The 22,933-nt window shown below is 44.5% G+C and overlaps 1 protein-coding gene across 2 annotated transcripts in view; it reads left to right on the forward strand.

The window, feature by feature from the left end:
- Nucleotides 1–22,933, forward strand: part of Mfap3l (microfibril associated protein 3 like) — a 39,240-nt gene that overhangs the window by 13,736 nt on the left and 2,571 nt on the right. Inside the window, exon 2 of one of the 2 annotated variants that reach the window (XM_036166587.1) lies at nucleotides 9,220–9,650. In XM_036166587.1, coding sequence (XP_036022480.1) covers nucleotides 9,353–9,650 — 298 coding nt within the window. In that variant the 5' untranslated portion in view covers nucleotides 9,220–9,352. The remainder of the gene's footprint in view (nucleotides 1–9,219; nucleotides 9,651–22,933) is intronic. The other variant, XM_036166589.1, reaches the window with a different exon arrangement.

Here is a 22,933-nt window from a genome sequence, read left to right on the forward strand (position 1 = left end):
CGGTGGACACCAGCATACACACGGCACATTTATATCCACGCAGGTACTTGTGCATGTATATAAAGTAAAAGTAATTCAATCCTGTTTTTTAAAGAATATCATCTCATTCCCTGGTTTAGAGACCTCGTGGGATGCGCAGGCACACTAGCATAGTGCTGGTCACTCAGCTTGTAGACGGTTAGCTAGGAGTTAACACTCCCAATCAAACTCTCCCTGTCCTATGGGATCCTCAGAGCATTTTTCCCAGGCCCCAGAAAGAATTTGGACCCATTGATGCATCCAGGATTGTAGATCCTGGCTGTTCCTGCTGGCTTCACTCTGTCTGGAGAAGACCCTAAATCATATGTACCAAGAACTTGTTGGGAAATGGGCTTGAGATAAGTGACAAGCAAGAGTTGAAAGCTGGCAGAAAGATTGGCGGAGATTATCAAGTTAACATAAGAAATGACTGGGAGGAGCTAGGGGGATGTGCAGGCTTGAAGGGCTCACTGTGCAATCATGAACACCAGAATTTAGAGCCACAGCATGGATGTAGAAAGCTGGGTACACTGGAGTGAGCCTGGATGTAATCTCAGCACTGGAAGACAGAGGCCGGAAGATGTCAGTCAGCCACTCCAGCTAACTGGTGAGGCTCAGGTTCACCGAAAGACTGTCTCAAAAGTTAAAGCAGAGATACCCGGTGTCAACATAGGGCCTCCACAGGAGCAAGAGGGGTGTGCACACCTGCATAGGCGTATGTACGTATAGGTATACACTACACACATAGAAAAGGTACTGGGACTAGGAAGTTTGAATCTTCCGATATGTATACTTCAAATGAGTAGGGAAGATGTTTTGTTTTCGTCTTCACTAAGGGTAAAATGCTGGGGAAATATATTCTAGTGTGAGAAGCACGAAAAGCAGAAATTGGCTAGGGGTGGCTGTGACCCCACCTTAGGTGGATGTGGATTCTTGCAGGGATGACTCAAGAGCTGAGAGAAGAATGCCAAAACAAGCCTCCTAGCCAACCATAACCATCTGTCTTTCCTTTTTTGTTTTTACTTTTTTTGAGACAGAGTGTCTGACCATGTAGCCCAGGCTATCCTCAGAGTCACAGCAATCTTCTGCCTAGCCTCCAGAGTGGTAGTATTACAAGTGTATGCAACCACACCTAGCTATCTGCATGAGAACTTAAAAACCCTGCAGTGTAACCTGTTTGGGACCATGGCCAGCCTGGGCGTGCAAAAGCATTACAGACGTTCGTTCCCCTTTGTATCCTGTTCCCAGGTTTTTTCTCTGCCATCATATATGTGAGGAGGCTTCCCTGTGTGCAGTTAAAGGTTTACATTCATTGAGACCAGGACTATATTGGCTCATTGCTTTAGAATGAGGACTAGAGAAAGTTAAATATGTGTTATAACAATGGTCAGCTTCGCTGGGCAGTGGTGGCGCACGCCTTTAATCCCAGCACTCTGGAGGCAGAGGCAGGTGGATCTCTGTGAGTTCGAGGCCAGACTGGGTTATAGAGTGAGTTCCAGGACAGGCTCCAAAGCTACACAGAGAAACCTTGTCTCGCAAAACCAAAAAACAAAACAAAACAATGGTCAGCTGTTCTGAAGGACACACCAATTGTCACAGTCTTCGTTGCCCTGGAACAACTTTAACACTGCCTTTCTAGTGACAAGAGATCCTAACAGGCCCCATCTAGGCAGGGGCAGCCACAGGCTCTTTAGATTGGTTGGTTCTAAGCCACTAATCCTGGGCAAGTGTCCCATTCTCTTGGATTCTCTTTCTTATCTTGTGTAAAGAAAAACCTTCTGAACAATGTCTATGGTTTTCCAGGACTGATGTTTAAGTTCTGTGAACAAATACATATGATAGACCTGTTTTCAACTTGTCTAATAGTTACATCTCAAGAGGAAGGAAAACCTTTAATAGTAATTGTCTTCCTCTATACAGTTTTTGGGTTTTTGTTTTGTTTTGTTTTTCCTCTTTAAAAGACTGTAGTAACAAATCCCTAGAATACACTGTTTCCAATGATCAAGATTAGCAAGCATTTATAATTAACAGGTTGTCAACAGTATCTCACCTGTGCATTAAACTTTTGGATTTTTTAAATGATTTCATGACCCCAGGCAAGGCAATATAAACATGTTTTTAAGCCACAATCCTCTCTTGAGACAAAGTGTCATATAACCCAGGCTGGTCTCAAACTCACAATGAGGTTGAGGATGATGGCTGAACTTCTGATCCTCCTGCCTCTACCTTCTGAGTTCTGGTACTATAGGCATGTACCGCTGAGCTCAGTTTATTTGGTGCTTGGGATCAAACCATGCATGCTAAGGACTCCAGGCATGCCAAGCAAACACCCTACCATTTGAGCTGTATCTCCAGCCCCTATAACATACTTATTTGTAATCAGAACACCAGACTATGTGGGGAAAATGTGATTTTAAAAAAAAGTGTGAATAGTTTCTTAGCATTATATACCATCAAAAATTACAGTATACATGTGGCATATAGGGTTCTATAGTTCATTTTTAAGTTGGAAAAGCCATGATTTGAAATGGATCATTTTTGAAAAATGTACACTTTTTATGTCAAAAAATTAACAAAGCATAAAGTTCTTTGGAGGACTTCCTACAGTGTGGTGGATGGAGTAGCGATGGGGATTTATGAAGTATGTGCTCTCAGTTGTGTCCAGTGGTTGTCTACAGCAGTCCAGTAAGTCAGGATATGTATTTGGTTCTGTCCAGTGAGTAGCTAAAAATAGTCCTAGCACTGCACTAAGTCAGAGGTGTACACACAGTATCCCAAGTCCCCCCTAGTCTTTCTCTTTGTAGGGCCAAGCACAGCCTCCTCAGCCCTTCTGAAGATACACTGAGTGCATCCTGCTTTATGACAGTTTGTCTCTTTGGATGGCATCACTATTGTTTGTCCTCAAAACATCTGTCCGAGACAGGAGACCAGCGGAGCCCAAAGGAGAAATGAGGGAACCAGGCAAGAACTACCACAGACTCTCCTGAGCCATTTCTCACAGATGGTGGATAGTACGCCCAAGGGAGTGTTAGTTGAAATCTGTAATGTGTGTACACGTGTGTTCTACCAACAGCACTGGTTTTTGGCAAATGGGATATTTCTTAAGGGAGTTTACTTGTAGACAACACTGCTCAGATATTACTTCAACCTAGTATGGGTTAGTCTTTAGATCCTGTGCGTTCTAATCCTTGTGCCCTTTTCAACTTGCCAGCTCCTGTAACAAGAATCTTAAATGGTCTTAATTTAAAAAAAAAAAAAAACAGAGCCAGATATTGGGTTAAAAACTGAGAGATCAGAGGAATGGAACAAGCCAAGCCACATGTTCTTACCGCTAGGAAATCCTCAGCTCAAGAGAGTCTCAGGACTCTAGTTCTTGGTCCTCAGGCCTTATATACCTTTCTGCTTCCTGCCATCACTTCCTGGGATTAAAGGTGTGTATCCTTCCCAAGCAAAGACATGAGATCTCAAGTGCTGGGATTAAGGGTGTGTGCCACCACTGTCTGGCTCTGCTTCCAGGGTGACCTTGAACTCACAGAGATCCAGATGGATCTCTGCCTCCCAAGTGATAGGATTAAAGGTGTGTGCCCACCACTGTCTGGCCTCTATGTCTAATCTAGTGGCTAGCTCTGTCCTCTGATCCCCAGATAAGTTTTATCAGTTAGATCACAAATGAAATATCACCATGCACTCCTTTCTTTCCCTGTGGCTTTCTGTTCAGGCTCTGACTATTTCTTCTCTCCTAGCCACTGCTCCATCACTGATGGGGGTGGTGGGGAGGGGTGACCTTTGTAAACAAGGAGAGTGCTTCTGTCTTCAGCATTGCATACCACCGCCCTCACGCCCTCACGCCCTCACCGTCTGGACAAGCCTGCCTTCCCATTCCCCTCCTTTGTGGACCCGTGCAAGCTTGTCAGGAATGTGGCTTTCCCTAGAAGGCATCTCTTCTGCTCAGGGCATCACCTGGGTGCTAGTGAACACAGTAGATGTTGTGACAAAACCCCATTGTGTAACTAAACAAGTGACTTGTCCCCATTGGTGGAAAGGTGCCAGCAAAAATACAGCCAAGAAACAAAACAGAACAATAATGTATATTCATTTAGTTAAAATCACTCTTCACAAGAGGCCCTTTTTCTGCTAACTCCATAATACATTAACTATAGTCCTGCAGGCTGTAGGTGGAGAAGGAAGACACAGGATTCAATAGAACAACTTATTAAAGATTTGTAGGTAAAATGCAAAGGTGAGAAATAGGGAAAGGGCAAACTAAAGAAAGAGCATTGGGTGTTTGCTGCACATTTGTCTCCCTTTCCTACTTATAGAAAATAAAGTGTCCTAGGAAAGTGTTCCCAAAGGCCACGAGCAAACGCATGGAGCTTAACAACTGGCCCACTGTTGCTTGTGCTAAACCCTGTCTTTGAAATGTGTGTTCTCCGTTCTTGCATTTTGAAGGACTGCATTTTAGGCTACGGGATTAGAGTAGTGACGTTTACGCTTGGCTGCCCGAATTGTCTTTTACAAAGTCAGAGTGCTATTAACTAAACTTTTGATGTTGCTGCCAGATCCCCGTCTGACAGGCCCTGGTTCTAAACCTTCACTCAGAGATGACTCCCTTTACGTCCAGTCGTGTGATAGCTTCTGCGCTTTGGGCTGTGCATTGTAATTTACTCATTAACAACTGCCACCGGGATGCCACTAACGTGTAGCAAGTGTGTGCATGTGCTTCCTGGGTGCCTTTCCATAAGGAACTGCTGTAGGTCTGTGTGTGATGTTTCCTTCTTCAACATGAAGAAAAAAAGAACAAGAGGGTAGGACAGGAAGAGTGCCTGACATTCCAGGCACACACTGGGTGCCATGCAGACGCTGAGAGCCCTGGGACGTGCCACAAGGGCAAGATGAAAGATAGCAGAGCTCTGGGTAGCGTTCAACAAGCATGACCTATGTGTATCTCTCCAGCAAGCCAGTGCCCCCTCTATCCAGTCGATCATGAACCCATGTCACCTAGCAGCAGCTCGCTCTCATGCTCTCGCTCTCCAGCTAGACTGTGAGCATCTATGGCCTAGGATTGATTTAGCTTATAGTTCTGTTCATCCCCTATGTCCCTGGCAGTATATTCACCACTTAACAAATGCGGTGTAAAAACCTGTAAGGGAAAGAGTGTGGCATGCAATAGACTGGGTTACTAAAATAACTACAATTAGTTACTGTCCATCGAGCTGGTGTTTTGTTTTGTTTTTCGGGTTTTGGGGGGTTTTGTTTGTTTGTTTTGGCCAAACTAAATGTTCATGATTTTTTTTTTTGAGTGAAAAAATCTTTCATGTGTTCTTTGAATTATATTATATGCCTCTTAGTTACTTCACAATGAGATAGGATGGGTGTAATAAGGGAAGTCTGGCAGCTTGCTGACTAAAACTCCCATATTCAAATGCAAGTCTCTGTGTCAGGTCATCTCAGAGACTGAGGACCCAGGTGCAGAAGTCACCATGGATTTAGCCCAGGTACCTACTGAAATGATTAAAATAGCACCGAGGTGCCCTAGCACAACAGCTCTTGGCTTGCGCAGTCATTTATTGAATGCATATTTGTTGTATTCTTCCTAATTGTGAAATTAGGTTTGCTAGATGTGAAAACACCAGGGTTTGTTCACTTCTTATATATATATATATATATTTTTAAGTCCTTTTCCTGTATCATCTTGCCCTTAGTCTAAGGGCATTTGCTCTGGACTAGTCATCAGGAAGTAAAAAGAAAAAATGAGAGAATCCATCCTTTGCCCTCAGCATGCTCCCCCCCAGTGAGTGTGACACTCAAAGACATAGCCTTCGGCATCTCAGACTGGAGTGCCTCCAAAGGACCTAGGACTGGAACCTACTGCGATGGCTTCTGGTGACAGGGTTGTCAATCAATATGGCATTAAGCTACCAAGTTACATTCTCTAAATAGCATCACTTAAAAGGAAACTTAAGGAGCCTGGCTGCAGTCAAGAGAGCTCTGTATGGAGCCGGTCATTCTTGCTTATCAAGTCTGGACATATGTAAGTGCTCTGTGTACTTAGAGTTCACCTGTGCTGAGTGAGTTCTTGCCCCGAAAAGTACACAGCCAATCACAGCACTTAGAGAACCAGCTCCCTGGCCTAGGCTGTCTAAAGCCCTGCTGCTATCTGAAGCCCTGCTTCCAGCCGCTGTTCTAGGCTGACCATGTCAACTTACAACCACCCTGATGAAAGGAAACCACAAGTTCAGCCAAGTGAAGAGTCATGGCAGGGCCTATCATGCCTCACAGCTTGAGCTATCTGCCTCCGCCGTGAGGTTTGTAAGCTGTTGACGCTGAGAAAAGCAAGGCATTAGACTCTCCAGGAAACTATGGAGAAAATGCTTTTCCTTCTTCTGGGGAAAAAAAAAAACAAGAGTGGTCTGCTGATATTATCGTCAGTAGTTACCTCTTTGGGTCGACTGTGTTTGAAACTGATGCCATCATCCCTGCCCTTGGAGAGGTCTCCATTCATTCAGCAGACAAATGTGCTTAGCATCCTGTGTGTCAGAGGCATAGCAGACATTGCAGGGGAGTGAGGCAGATGGCCTTGTCGGTACGGTACAGTATAGGCAAAAGAATAAGATCTCAACATCAGTGGAACAGAGTAAGAAGTTTGGAAATAGACCCACCTGTATTATGATGGCCTTTGACAGGAAGACAAGGTAATCCATTGGAGAAAAGACAGCCTTTTCTACAGATTGGAGCTAAGACAACTGGATAGCGTATGGGGAGATGACCCTTAGCCCATTGGAGCTATGTTCAAAAACGTTAGACTGGATCATAAAATGCTAAGACTGGGAAGGGGTAACAGGGACCTTGAGGTGAGAAAAGCCTTTTAATCTTATTTATTGTGACAGCTGCATGGGTTAAAGTAGAGACCTAAAACGGGCAAGGATCAATGTATGTGAATTATACTACAGTGAGTTGAGTTTTTTCCAGTTCCCTTCCATAGTGTTCTCAGTGGTTGGCTAAGATGCAGGCTCCTTATCCCGACCTGTGAAGTCCATCAGTGGTGGTCAGAGCCTGTCTTACTCTCTCCCATCCTGCAGCACCCACTCCAGGGGCGCTCTTCCTCAACCAGGATCGTGCCTTTGCTGTTCCTTTTTAACCAGCGTTCTCTTCCCTGGGTCTTGGCATAGATGGTCCCGGCTCAGGGGTCACTCTCTCTGTGAAGTCCTCCCCGACTACCTGACTCAGGACCAGGTCCATCACAGTGCGTTGGTCTACACACGTGTCACACGTGGACATTTGTATTTTCACCTGTAATGATGAACTGATGCTGAACCCCAGGAATTCACTGAATTGTAAGAAGTGAGCAGAGCATGATGGTAGTGGACGGTGGTTCAGGTCTGTAGTTCAAGCACTGGGGGTGCAGAAGTAGGAAGACCGAGAGTCCAGAGCCACTCCAGGTTATAGAGTGAGACTCCATCTTAAAAAACCTTTAGATGAGGGTCAGATGTGCAAATCATGGAAAGAAACTCTTGAGAAAGGATAATTAATAATACCAATTGCCACAATATTTTGGGTAGAGGGAGATAACCACTTGGCAACAAGGGGTGATCAGTGGTCTTAACAAGAGGAAGTTCAAGAAAGAGCAAATAAAATATAGAAAAGGACGGTATGGAGAGGATAGGGCATGTAAGGAGCTGGGCAAAAGCTAAAAGATGCTTTCCAAAAGGCAGAGCAATGCGTAGCGAGGATTTAGGGGGGTAGAAGGAGCCTGGTCTCTGCTGTTTTAAGATTAGAATGCCACTGGGTTGAGACACTTGATTCTCAAGCTGATGATGTCATAAGCACTATGGAAAGACAATACTGAACGGAGGGAATGCAGGTAAACAGACTGCCAGATGCCACCAGTGCCTGGCAAGAGCTAGAGATCATTCCTTCATTATCATAGTAATTATATGGTTGAGCAGATCTTGCCAGCAGTCTTCCCCCTGGGTGCTGAAGTAGAGATGCCAAACAGTTGGCTTGATCAAGGTCACCTACGAGCTGAATAAATGTGTCATGAGGACGAGGAGAGAAAACACTGTAGACTGTGGGTCTCTATGGTTGGGTCTGAATGAAACATAAATAAAACATGCAAGTCCTGTGTGGGAAGAGACTGAGGAAAAAAAAAAAAAGAAAAGAAAACAAGGGCCAGAAAGCCCAGTGAGAATCAGAAAGGAACCTGAAGGATGGGAGACTGCCGTGAAAGGTGGTTTGTTTAGAACCTGAGAATTACTTGGAACTTCAGAATTTAGAGTGTGGACGATGGGTGTAGCTGGAAGAGTAGCAGATGAAATGGAGGCTAAAGGAATGAGGAAAACTTAGATCTTAGACGCAGAAGAACCCATCATGTCCCCCTGCGCATCCTGATGACGGTGTTACTCGGCCTCCAGAAGGCAAATGCAGATCCAAACCAGGGAATTCCGTGAGTGGCCGTTAGTGAGTATGTTCACAGTAGCACAGATAAGAGGGGGAAATACGTGCAGAGCATAGGGATGGGGGAGTTGGCTGAGGTATGGAAGCTATAATGAGGAGTTGTGAGAACACCAGGCGGCTTCTGGGGGAGTCCTTCCTAACGCTTGTGGAGTCTGAGCTGGGACCAGTGAAAGGTCCCTGGAAAGGACCTTTGTGCTTTGTAAAGGAAGAAGGAACCCTTAGGTTATCGTGAAGATAGGAGGTGGGGTAGAAGGAATCTTAGAATACTAAGTGTAAAAAAGAAAGTGTAAATCGAGAAGTAATGTAAAATTAAAAAGTAATGTAAATTAAGAAGTAATGTAATACTCAGGTATGGTGGTGCATGTCTATGATCCCAGCACTTAGGAAGTAGAGGCAGGAGAATTGGGAGTTCGTGACTATCTTCAGCTACATAGCAAATTTGCAGCCAGACTAGGCTATATGAGATTTTGTCTCAACAACAACCAAAAGACAAAAACAAACAAAAAATTAAGATGATATTAACCTAGCATAAGAAATATATTTGCTCTTACTGTTTTAATACAGAAATATAAATGTATACTGTTAAGATTTCTGTCATATAAATTAATATTGGAGCATCAGAATATGGGTTTTATTTAAGAATGATATAGGCTAACACCATATACCTTAGCAGATTACTATTACTTTATAAATTTTATTTAAGGTATCAATGTTAATATCTGTGTGTATATGGTTTTTCTTTTTTAGCAGATTCTTGATCAAGTACTTACTCCATGGATCCAGGCCAGGTTCATCCCATGGCCTGCCCTGAACAGCGTACAGTCTGAGAGAAGATTCCATCGGCAAAACCATCTCTTGCCTTACGGAACAAGCAAAGAAGATGGACCTACTGAGGAGCCATCTGACTGTGTGCTTACCACCTTCTGTGCTCTTTCTAATCCTAGTCTCCACTCTAGCAACCGCTAAGAGTGTAGCCAACGGCACTTTAAATGGCACGGACGTGGTCTTTGGTTCTGTGCCTGTCATCATTGCCAAAACTGACCATATCATCGTCAAGGAGGGGAGCAGTGCCTTGATTAACTGCAGTGTTCATGGCGGCCCTGACCTAGCATTTAAGTGGTATAATTCTGTTGGCAAGCTGCTGAAAGAAGGAGAGGAGGACAAGGAGAGAGGAGGAGGTAGGTTTCAAAGTTCTGCCTGTTGTCCCCTTAAAGCGGGACTTAAGAGCCCATACCCTAATGTTGGTTGTCGTCCTACAGGCCACTTAAAAGTTCTTGTTGTGCAAAGGCATGAGAGAGACCATGTCCTCTTAAGGGTTCAAGTTGTAATCAGTTCATTTTTCTGCTCTTTGACTCAGAAGACAAAGAGCAAACATGGATGTCTTTGGAAAGACCTCTTTGGATGATATGCTATAATGCACTCAAGACATTATAGAGCATAAGAGTGTACTCCCTGAGTATATGTTCCATTTCTAAGACTCGTGTTTCCAGTCCTGGGATTGGTTCCAATAAGCAGCAGAACAGCTGCTTATCATTAAATGTCAGTTTAACCTGTCTCCTGTGGATTAATGAGCAACTTCTTCAAGAAGTGTCTGTGCAAACTCTCAGCTACCTGCTGAGTCCATTCCATGCTCCTAGAGACCTGGCTGAGGTCAGCGAGGGGAAGGGGCCTGGAAACCTGGGGCCGCAGATGAGACACTTGGCCGATAGTGAAGGAGTTTTTGACTGAAAGGTGTGACTCCTCTTCCCAAGCTCTGCACTTCCTTCACCAGAGGCAGGCTTGGAGGCACCTGGAATCTCCTCTTCTTATTTAAGACGCGTGAGGTGATTGTGTGAAAACCAAAATAGGTTCTGATTGATGAGAAGGAGTTAATCTGCTTGGTTCTGCTTTTTACTGGGATGAAGTAGGGCATTGGAGGTGGGAGAATACAAAGACCGTTGCTCAGCAGCAGCCCCTCTTCCCCTCCTTCCCTTGTGTTACCCTCCCTACTCCTTAACCCTCTAACCAATGAACAATCCCCAAATGAGTTTCTGCTCCAGAAAAAAAAAAAAAACCTACATATTTAATCTCTTCCTCTCATATTATCTTAATTGCTCTGCAAATGGAGGAAGTCAAATGCTTTGCCTCTCCTTAGGAGGTTCTTATGGTTGCACGCTTCTGTTTCACAGTTACGTTCCCAGTGGGGAAGGCTGCTAGAAGTCTCACTGCCTGGGACGTGCCTCCTGGCTGTTATGCTACTGCCGACATTGTTTTGCTTAGCCAATCACGGCTACATCGTACAGGATAGCTGCTTCCCTTCAATCAATATATTATATACAATAAGTCATATGGATGTTTAACCTAGGCAAAGGATAGCCATTCCCCACCAACTCACATTGTGCTGTCATAGGAATTCTAAGGTAGAGGGGGCTTTGCATACATAACAGTCTGAATTTCCTTCCCTGGAATCTGCCTGAGGTCCTGCTGTCAATGAAATGGTCATGACAGTGGAGAGATGAGAAACACCACCCTTTCCTCCACAACCGTGAGTCAGAAGGATAACACCACACCAGCGATGGCGGGGGGGGGGGGGGGGGGGGGGGACCAGAAACATGGTAACACAGGCAGATCTCAGCAGGTCTCTCTGCAGGGCTGGGCGACTCCTGGGGACATCAGGATGATAGATTTGAGAGGATTCAAGAACTCCAGACCTCAATCTACCTTCCACAGGGACCTTGAAGCAAAGGTTGCTCCTGGGTATTTGAAGAGGGGTCTGTGCACTAAGCTGCTGAGTCCTAAAGAGGAAGAAAACTGTGGTCATAATGTAATGCTGGAGCCTAAATTTCAGTCACATCATTTTGAATGTTGTTCCAAAGTTGTACCCTACTGCTTTGGAGAAATACACAATGCCTTCATTGCAAAGGTCTTTGGGACCATGGAGTCAGTCTCAGCAAGCAGACACAGGCTGGCTGGCCTTCTTCATCAGTATGTAAAGGTGGTTGAGCTATACTAGATGGTGGTTATATTTGCTTTAATTTTATTTTTGCTTGTGGAAGCTCAAACGGCCCATTAGAATACCATGTCTGTAGACTCGACTCTATCAGCAGCTTGAGAATTGCAGCATCAGAATGCAGTGCTCACATCTTCCCTGAAGACTTGCTGATAAATCAGTTAACTATTTTAGAGCTCATCAAAGAAGATGTCTTTTCAATTTTTAAAAGAACTCATGATACCAGTACTTGATGTCCCGGCTCAGCTCTTGTAATTACAATGCGTAATAAGAGTCATTTCAGCGCACAAGCCACATGGGGAAATGGGGCAAGCATTACACCTAGCAAAGCAGGCAGAACACAGAAGCCTCAGAAAGGAGAGAATGCCTCAGCAAATATTAGCATTGCTGTGTCCTGGGGCGCCTGGGAGAGCACAGTCTCTAATTTCTCATTGCTGCTGGTGTAAATGCCCGTTTTATAACACAGATGTAGACTTGTGTTTTCTAGCCAGAACACTAGAAGTGTAAACTGAGCAGTATTTCATTTGCAACTGAGCAAAGAGGTGAGTGAACACAGGGTGAGAATCATCCCAGTATCCCATGACTGGGACTTCACATAGATACATGGGGACGGTTTAGGCCAAATGAATGGAATTCAGATAATCTTCCTTAACAGCTATTGCACATAAGCCTGGGCACCAAGATCTAGGTATAACTTGCAATCCTCACGGTAAGCATGTGAGGTGCTGTCAGTCTTCATGGGTGCGGATGGGAAGTCAGAGGGCTGGAGAAGACGTTATATAAATGTTGTATAGTGCAAAGGCAGTTGGTATTGCTTTCTCTGTGTCAGACCAGGGTCCGCTTAGCCTCGAGGTCTCAACCGATAAGAAATACTGTGGAGCATCTGACACAGCTAGAATGAATGTGGGAAGAATTTCTGCATGGAAGAGACCTTTCCACTCATCCTAGTTAGAGTCAGGATCTTTCTGCCTTAGGCTGCAAGTGCACACAAAAAAATGTGTTCAAAGTCATAGTCAGTTTGCTCACAGGAGCTGATTACCACTGACTTCGTGATTAGCCTGGAAAGAAACAACTTCCTCTCTTGTTGAGGCTGAAAAAGTGAGCTAGCTGTCATGCATGGTGGCCCCCTGCTCTAAAGCAAATTTCCCATCCTGGTATTGCAGCAGCTGGTTTGTCCGGCTTTCCTGGTTCTTCTCACCTCATTTCCAGAGGATCAGGAAGTCATCATGTGTAATCCATATGATTTTTGAAGTTCACTAAAAGGGTGTTTCAGAGGGTGGATAGCGGATGGTCCACCAACTGTGTATAAGAACTCACTCTGAATTCAAACATGCATGAGCTCAAGCAGCCGGAAATGCACGGTTTTTAGTTTCTCCTTTTGCTGGAGATGAGTAGACATTTCTACTCATCTGGGAAGTGTTATAAAAGTCCCCAGTTATTACAGATGCACCAATTATCTAATTATTTCACTGTGCTTTCTTATTGCAATGTTAAAGCATTTCAATTCACGTTAACACCTCCACCAGAGAAGTAATAAGCATGTCAAGAAAGTTGACCTGTACAAGACCCTGGAAATATGCCTAGCTGTTAGAGATGACAAATTCTCCCTTTAAATCCCCTTCCTTAAAATCTACTTTTTGGGTGGATGTGTTTTGCATACTACCCTGTCTCCAAACACAATTAAGAATTTTCTTGCCTAAAGCATGCAGGAGAAAACTCACCAGAGCTGCCTTTGCATTGTTCTGCTATTTCACAGATTCTTCTAGTAGACTGGAAATGCCAGTTCTGCAAAGTGAAGTCAGCCAGTGGCGGTCAAAAGTGCCATTTCTCTCCTCTCTGCTTTATCAGACACACATGTGCATGCACATGTGCATGTGCACACAAACACATAGGTATGCACACACATGCATGCACAAATGCACACACTTGCATGCACACCTATACTACATATAATGTACAATGTGCATGTAACATACAGGGGACCAGTTCTCAAAGCATCAAATACAAATTGTCCTTTACCTTCAGTGGAAAGTAGGAACTCAATCTATACAAACCTCCACAAAGTCTCCATTTAGTACATTAAATGCCTGAGAATTTATGAACACTCCCAAAGGCATCAAACCACGTTTATGCAATTGCAGTGGCGAGCATTTCTAAGCCCCAGTTTTCTCTTCAGTAAACCAGAGAGAACTGGTCCTTTACTACCAAGCCAGACGTGTAAGTCTTGAGTAAATACTTGTCTGTTAAACGCTTGGCATGGTACCTAGAACTTACCAAGCTCATAGTAAATGACAGCTGCTATTTCTGTTACTATTCTTTTCTGTCCTCACAATAATATATTTTAAGTGCTAAAATCTCCATTTCCTAATATAGAGTCTTTTGTAACACAAAGAATGTTTGGACAATTTATCTTTTTTTTGTCTTGTTTTTCAACCTCAAAAAAAATTGCTTTTGGGGGGCTGGAGAAATGGCTCAGCAGTTAAGTGCATTGGCTGCTCTGACAAGAGACTAGATTTGATTCTGAGCACCCACATACATGGTGGCTCACAACCATCCATACATAGCTCCATTTCCAGAGGATCCAATGCCCTCTGCTGGCGTCTGCATGCACCAGGCATTCACAAGATACACATACATACATGCAGGCAAAACACTCGTATACATAAGCCAAAATAAATGAACTTCTTTAAAATTTATCTTTGGCTGGCAAGACAAGGCAGTCGATAAGAAGCACTTACCTTGCAAGCCTGACAACTTGAGTTTGAGCCTCTGGAACCTACAGTGGAAGGTGAGACCCAGCTCAAGGATGTCCCCTCTGACCTCCACGCATGTATTGTAACACACACACTAATAATAGCCGTATTTTTTCAATAAGTACAAAAGACGAAGATTCCCTTAAATGCTATTTGAAATTCTAAATTATTTCAACATAACCTTTTGACAGTTTAGCGGTCATTCACTTTTGCGTACAAAGTACCAATGATGGCTGATACCCTCCTTCTCCTGCAAGCAAACTACATGGAAATTACGAAGTATATTCTGTGCAGGGAAGACTTTCCACTTTGATTGCATGTGTATGGGTATTCAGCTCCTACTTCCCCCAAGAGTCTATGTGGCCAATTCTGAGACAAGTTTGCTTCTCATAAAGGGAATCTATAGGGGAGCCCACTGTCATTGTCTAAGGGACAATATTCAAGGATGCTGCTCAAAACCCTTCAATGGACAGAACAGGTCCTATGACGAAACAGAATTACCCAGCTCCATGGGCCACTGTGCCACTATTGAGAAGCCTTGCTCTTACCCAAAGAGACACTCCCAACTCACTAAAGAAACCTTCTGAAGTAGACCTTTGAGTCAGGTCTTTAAACTCTTAGTGTATTTTCCCAAAAAGGGGGTCAGTTAATGGTGTTTGGGTTCATTTTCAACATTGGTCCATGTTACCATTAACCACCACCATTTGCGTGTTTCTTTAGTGAATTGTGCTCAATTCAGGAATGTAAGCCCAGGCAACTAGTCTTAGCCATGAAAAGACTCTTTCAGATCCATCTAACATACGAATGACAGCTGAGATTCCCCCAAATGGAAGCCACTTTTATGAAGCAAGTGGATTATGCTCCTGTATTGGTAAACCATGTGGAGCTACTCTCAGAAAAAGCTTATAGCTAGCATGCATAGAACGACATGCTTGGTACTTTTGTTAAAAATTAAGATTATCATATCAAATTAGTAAGAGGATCAGTTCTTTTTCATTTGCCAGGATATAAAGGCCGCAGGCTCTTTTCAGATATTAACTGCTCTAAGCAGGACAGAAGTGCTGATTTGAACAGCAAAATCCTTCCACCCCAGCCTTCCTGCTCTGAAAGCTGAGCTATTATCCCAAGCTACTTTTGCTCATATGACACAGGTGATAAGCTTATTAGAATGGCCCCAGCACTCTCTCTGAAGAGGACTCTTAGGAAGGATTGAGGGGTGGGGATAAGACCTCCAGAGGGCTTGTAGTGTTTGTAACCCGACTCACACGGTGGCTTCAAGGGTCTGTCATCTGTCGTAGAAGCCGGGGGAACAGGTGCAGCCGTGGAGTTCTAAATTTGTTTTCAATTATATTTTATAGAGAGGCATGAGATCCTTTCTCCTCAGCAGTCTGGAGTTCACATAGCAGAAAATATGCACCCCATTTATAGGCACAAACACATGTGTTGTATGCCTATTTGGAGAGTGTCAGTGTAATGGAATACTCATTCAAGAGACTGTCTTTTTGTATTTGCATAAACGTACATTTGAGTGCTCACCACCTGATCATTTTTATGTAAATTAGTTTCAAAAATAGCATACTAATTTTGTCAGATTGAACCCTCCTCCTTGCAAGGCGGGGGTGTGTGGAGCTGAAGAGTCCTCGTACCCACGGATTGAGAGCAGAGTTTTAATCTGTTTGCCCGACTCCCAGGGGATGAAGAGAAACCACATATCAGCTGGCCCATGCATACATTCCGAGTCATGCTGCTAAGGGAGAAACTTCTTCCTTCAAATAAATAACCTGTGGACGGCCTGAGAGCCTAGTGTTTCTCTTTAATGCTCAGCCTTGGGAAAAAACCAGGAAAGCTGCAGGACTGGTGTTTGGAGACGCTAGCTGTGACCACCGGATCTTTGTAGGTTGATGTCTTCACTTTCCTTGTGGTTCTTGAGCTCCTTAACTGGTGGGTGATGTTCATTTCCACACATTGGTGGTCTGAGCAAAGGTTGTCCACAGAGGTGCCAGATAGTTGTGATGGTGTCATGTGCTGGTCTCATGTTGAGTCACGATAGTGCCTGCCTTGGTTCCTTGTTGCTTACAGGTTTAACTCTAATTGTGTAGTATTGGTTTTAAAAGTATGTGGCACTGGTCACTGTTAGAGAGAGGTGGCGAGCCAAGCATGACAAAACCCAGTATCAGAGCTTTGTTAGGAGGAAGGGAGAGACAGAAGAGAGCGTGGCCAGGCCTGGGAAGGGACACGTGAGTCGGGGGAGAGCATAAGAGAGGGCAGAGAGCAGAAGAAAGGAGAGGAGTCTGTGTCTGGCTTTTAAGGATTCTCCTACACATGCACAGGTGGGCTTACAGAACTATGCCACGCATGCACAGATTGCGTGACCACGCGGCGCACATTACATAATCACACAATGCACAGATATATAAGATGCCTTACTTAGCTACTGAACTGCGCATGTGTGGTCATGCAGCTCAAGGAGTGGCAGAATCCTAACATGTAGTTCTGTTGGTCTCATAGGTCTACTGTCCAATTGGTGTGACATTGTGATGTAAATTCACGCACAGGCCTACATGCCAGGATCACAGTCCCAGGCTCATCGCCTTCCTGCCTTGAAACCAAGGTGCAGCTTCTCCTAGAGACAGCTGGAAGGGAAGGAATGTTCTAGAACTATACCCACCCCCAGAGGAGGGGAATTCTAGGAGGAGATATAATTTGAGCAAGATGCATTATTATTAGTCTGAAAATGAATTTTTTTTTCATTACCATGATTTTTTTTTGTCGTGTTTCTTAGTGTTTGCCCATTAATCAAGGGGCTTACCTGATTTGATAAATGGCAAGAGGTCTACAGGAAGGTTATAGAGGCCTCCGATCATGTTTCCAAAAGCTCATCCAGCCAGTTTAACCTACCTGCCATGGGAGGAATGTCCTTCCCCACCTTCTAAGCAATGCAATTTGCAATCATTACCCTCCTCTTTATTTTGGCAACATGAAAAGTGAAAGTTAATCTTTTAAAAACAGAGCTTTGAACCCTTTAAGTTTAATGATGGTTGATTTCATCAGTCCTGGCCAGAAACCTCCAATACTATTTCTGGTCCTTGTTTCTTTTAAATTGCCTGTTTATATATATTTCCCGATTCTTCTTAACTCATAAGGTTTGTTGTTGTTGTTGTTGTCTATTTGGGGTTTTTATTGTGTTGTTTTATGTTTCAAAGTCATTAAGCATTTGTCTGTCACATATTCTAGAATTTTCTCCCAGTCTGTAACTTCCTTCTAACTTTTCCGTGGTAAGTTCTTATGACTCAAAATATGTTCATTTGGTAGAAAATGTGATTCATCAATGTTTTCCTTTATCATTTCTGAAACTCTTTTAAAATCCTAGAAAAGGCCGCTATGCCCCAGGTTTCTAAAAGTTTTATGCCTTCAATTAATTTCATGGTTTTAATTTTATATCTTAACAGTGCTTGAATGGATTTTTATTTATTACATAAAGCAGAGATTTACATGCCTTCTTTCCAATGTCCAGTCAGCCCAAAGGTCTTTCTCCGGTGATTTGACATGCCTTCTTACTCTTAAAACTTTTAGTTGCTTCTAATCTGGACTTTCAGATTTCCTTCTCTGACCTAATCTGACCCATTCAAAGCATGAGATGGGCTATGAGGGTGAAGTCAGGCCGGGGGCTCAGAGGGAGGAGATGAGTGGTCTCGGCAGAGAGGAAGTGGCAGGAAGATCCTGGGGCCCTGTCTATTAGAAGAAATGTGCATACTGTGTCTGTAACAGTCCGTTAAAGTGAGACGCTGCAGATGTAGAGGGACCCCAGTGCTCCAGCTCTGCTATGTGTGATGAGGGCCCCCAGGACACTGGCCTGGATTCCTTTCAAGCCTGTCTCCATCCGAGCCCTGCTTCAGTTTTAGATGCAGTTTGTCAGCTCAGCAGCTCACGCTGTGTTCTCTCTTGCTCCCTCCACCCACCCCCGACTGGCCCTAAGAGTCTCCTCTCTGTTCCTTCATTGCCTTTCCCACCTGCTGCCCGCCCCTGTTCCACATGCCATTGCGTTTGGCACACAGTCCTGAAGCTAGCTGTCTGTCGGCATCTTCTCCCCGTGGGGTCTGTATGGTTTCTGTAGTTAGGAATCGTGGCTTTCTCATCTTTGTATGCTCACCGTCTAGTGTGGAGCCTGGTACACAGGCAATTTATTCAATGGTATCTGTTGACTGGAATGAGTGGGCAAGATAAAAGAGATCAGCTGCCCTTCTGAAAATGTCAGCTTTGTTGTGAAGCACAGCACACGTCCTGGGGCACAGCTCCAAACCCACATCTGTGAGCTCTTCTCTCTGCAAAGGAGAGGTTGTCCCAGCATGCTCATTCACACGTGAGGGATGCTCACATGTCTGGAGTTCCTAGGGGAAGACAGTGACAGATTGCTAGGTGACCACTAACCTACAATAACGAATGTGTCTGTGTTTTACCCTGAAGCCTCCTCCGAGGGACTGTCACTTTGCAAAGCAGCACCCCCAGGAAGAATGAGGGTGGAGAGAAAGAATTTGGAATTTGAGGGTAGGGGCCACAACCTGAGCTAGACACAGGAAGTGAGTAAGAGTGCACATGAATGCTGGGAAAAGGCTCGCCATTTGGTCTTGTGTTATTTTCGGAAGGTAGAGTAATCATTAACAGTCTGCCCTTTTTATTGCCTCCCAGAGCATTGCTTGAGGAGCCATCTTGGCTTCAGCTGCTGACACTTCAGGTTTTTATTTGCACTGAAGTGGTACGGCTTCATGAAAATTCAGCGCATAGCTCTGACATTCCCACCGGCTACCGTTTAAACCGCTCGGCAGCAGCATGGCGTGTGCCCTGCTTCGTATTCACGGCACTGAAGATTTCCTGTGACAGTCACTGTGGGTGTTCGTATGCCTTTCACATTCTGGCAGCCAAAGTTGGGCCTCTTCCAGCATAGGAAGGGTATCTTCCCAGGCGGGGGTGGATGGACAGGCCTGTATAGCACCGAAAGGATGCACCCCATGTTGCCAGCTGGGGGCTGCCCTGCGGAGATGTTTCTTGAGCCTGGTCCAACCTGATGGAGGAAAACCACCAGACATAATTCATGACATCTTCATGGTTTTCAGGTCTCTATGTGTTCAATGATCACGTAGACATATATTTTTCACTAATCAGAGGGGAAGCTAAGGTTAAGTAGAATTTGGAGTCTTAGTGTCCAGAAAAGAATTTTAGCAGCCAGGAGAAAGAAACAGATACAGATATACCTACTCTTTGAGATAATCAGAACCTCAGTTCATCTGACAGAAGCATTGGAAGGGGTGTGTGTGGGGGGGGGGGGTTGGTGTATGGGTGTATGTGTGTGTGTGTGTATGTGTGTGTATGTGTGTGTATGTGTGTGTATGTGTGTGTATGTGTGTTGGTGTGTGTGTATGGGTGAGTGTATGTATGTTTGTATGTGTGTGTGTGTGTTGGTGTGTGTGTGTATATGTGTGGGTATGTGTATGTGTGTGTGTATTGTATGTGTGTCTGAGTGTGGGTATGTGTATGTGTGTGTGTATTGGTGTGTGTGTGTGTGTGTGTTGGTATATGTGTTTGTACGTTTGTACATATGTGGGGGAGTGTGGGTGTGCTTGGGGGGCAGGGTGCGTTTACAGGCTTCCTCTATTTGGGCTTGCTTTGTGATCTGGTGGCGGAATGTTAACCTAGATCACGTGTTCACTTTACTGTAGGACATATGGGCAGGACCCTGAGTGCCTCTGATATTAGCTGAATCCATAAAGCAAACATGTTGTTGGTTTCAAGGACTAACTCGGTGTGTCGTGTCTTCCTGGGATGGACTGGGAAATTGCGGGTAGAGGGTGGTAGTCTGTTGTTTAACTAAAAGGATGGTTTACGACAAAACTGCTTGGGGATCACAACATATGTATTTATATTTGTTTTGCCTTACTGTTAAGTCACAGCACTCACTTTACATATATGTGTTTGGGCTCCAAACTTCAAAAGCAAAAAGGGCCTGGAGAGATTGCTCAGTGGTTAAGGGCACTGACTGCTCTTGCAACCCAGGTCTGGTTCCGAGTACCCACAGGATGGCTCGCAACCACCTATAACTCCGGTTCCATGGTCCTGACTCCCATTTCTGGCTTCCTTGGGCTCCGCAGCGTACACTGTGCATATAAACGTATGCAGGTTTACACACTTACCCGTGAATAAAAAGCTTTTGTAAGAAAAAGTCAGACTTTTGTGCTAGAGAAAGCACTGAAGAGATGTCAGCTCGAGGAATCAGTTTTGAGCTGTGGACCATATTTGTAAGTAATCAGCTGCGTGCTAGACGATCAGCTTCCCAGAATGAACCGTAGTTACCAACAAACCGGCTTGTGTTTGATACCATGCTCCTTTTAACAACACAATAAGACACTTTCAAAGTATCTGCATGTCTGAATTTAACTGCTTGGCCTCAAATCAGATAAACGGGAGTCAATAGAAAATTTAAAGCATGTCTGGAAAAAATATAAAGGTCAAATTCAGAACATCAAAAAATGCTCACTAGAGGAAAGCACCCATTCTTTGTAGCTGCTGTGTGTTTTTGCATTTTCTTTTTCTATGAAAGTGGTTCCTGTTCAAGCATGGAGAGAAAGCTTCTGTTTGTATTTACTGTTCTCCTGCTTTCTCCCGTCCCAGGTGCATCCTGCTCCAGCTTTGTGATTATAATAATTTCTCGGGGTAATGGGTGGAGAAACTGGTGTGGAGAGAACTAAGTTGACCCTTGTCGTCTCTCGCTCTCCTCCATCCCAGCTTATTTCCAACAGAAGGAAGGCAGACATGAGAACACTTTTCAAGGCTGTTCTGAAACCCAGCACCTTCCGTGTAGAATAAACTGTCCATCAATGGGGGTATTCCCCACCCCCACCCCATGCCTGCTGTAGTCCGCACGAAATCAACTGATAAAGCAGCTTCCCTGGCCTCGAGTCACTGTCTAGGCAGCTACATCTGCGGCAGAAAGATTAAAATTCATGCCCAGGGAATGAAAGCTTGCCTGAACTGCCTCGGAATGGAGACTCCCACAGGCCACACGCTGGGTTTGTCTGTTCCCACACAGTCACTAGAAACTGGCATCGCTAGACTCTAAGCCAGAACTTTCTACTCTTAGAGGAAGGAGGAAGGATGCTGGCTGGGTTGTCAGAGAGGAGGGTTAGTTGAGGACACCAGGGATCACTCTTCACATGTCTTCTTTCAGAAGGCAAAGAAATGTGACAGCCTCGAAGGGGAGGCCTCCTGCCCACCCAGTCACTGCAACAGGGAGGTGCTGGAACCCAGGAAAGGACCACATTGGCGAATATAGCCTCTGTAGGCATGTCCGTTGGCTTAGACGACACCAGGCCTTCTCACACCTCATACAGCAGTTCTTTGAGACCCTGACCGTTTATGAGCTCTGGAACTTACCAGTGCCAGGGTTTGAACTGAGGCCTTGTGAATGTGAGGCCAGGGCTCTGCCATCAGGAGTAGGTGCGCTGGTCTCAGCCTCACCAGACTTTTAATTGCAAATAAGTCACTACCGTGGTGGGGAGAGGCAAGTTGGATACATGGCGATGGCAGACACTTAAATCATCCGACCTCTCAGGAGGTTCCTCTGGTTGGTTGGTTCAGAGGACAAGATGCCTTTTCTGAAAAACTATCTGCCCATTCCTTAAAACTCCTGAGAGACTTAGCTTGGAGCTTCATTGCTCTCTGGGAGACAACATGAGGTGGTATTAAGATTTCATTTTTGACTCTGATCTAATACTTGTAAACCAAACCTGACATCCCACTTCACAGAGATCTGCTTGGGATTCATCCCATCCCACTGGATTTAGAATGTCATTCCCAGGTTCGCTAGTGTAAGGTCGTATTGTTCAAAGTGCCTTCCTCTTGCCAGGCTTATCATCATCCTGGTGGGTTTTATTCATTTCAAGGCTAAAGCTAGTTGATATTAATTTATATTTGGCCTCTGAATCCTTACTGTCGGCTTATAACTATAAACAGTATAGATACTTCACTGTGAATTCTCAAAATTAATGACATAAATTATGTTTAATTAGCCGAAGTCATAGAAGGATAATATCAAGTCCTAAATATGGGTCACCCAAGCAAACAATTATGACTTAATTGATTTTCTCCAGGTTTTATGATGAACCCAAAATGCTTTCCATTCTAAGATCTCTTGCTCCCCATGAGGTATGTTCAGTGGAGTTCTGCTCACAGGCAAGCTAGGAAAGCACAAGGTACTTTAAGGAACTCTTTCTTAAAAACACTGCATTTTCCAGATTATTTATCTTATCTTCCACCAGGAATTGGAATTCCACACTATAGTGTGTAGTTAACAACATAACCTTGTCTACTGAGGAAGTCACACTCCTTTGGGGACCTTCCCTCTGGTAGGCTGCCCAAACTCCAGTGAATGTCCCCACACCCATAAGTGCACAGACCCCACTGATTGGATGGAGGGGATTATTAATAACAACCTAGAGAAGGAGGGCATGAAGTTGGCAGGGAGGGATATGAGGCAGTGGGACACTAGAGCCTCGGAATGCAGCTCACTGGGAGAGCCCTTGTCTAGCATGTGTTTGAGCCCTCTCGCCATGAAAAGAAGGCGGGGGGAGAGAATACACCTTTTCAAGTACCAACCCATGCACTAGTTACATATACTGCTTCTAAATAGGTAACCTTGGTAAAATTGCTCAAGTGGGCCTCAGTTTTC

This window comes from Onychomys torridus, chromosome 17 (genome assembly GCF_903995425.1).
Source record: "Onychomys torridus chromosome 17, mOncTor1.1, whole genome shotgun sequence".
NCBI lineage: Eukaryota > Metazoa > Chordata > Mammalia > Rodentia > Cricetidae > Onychomys > Onychomys torridus.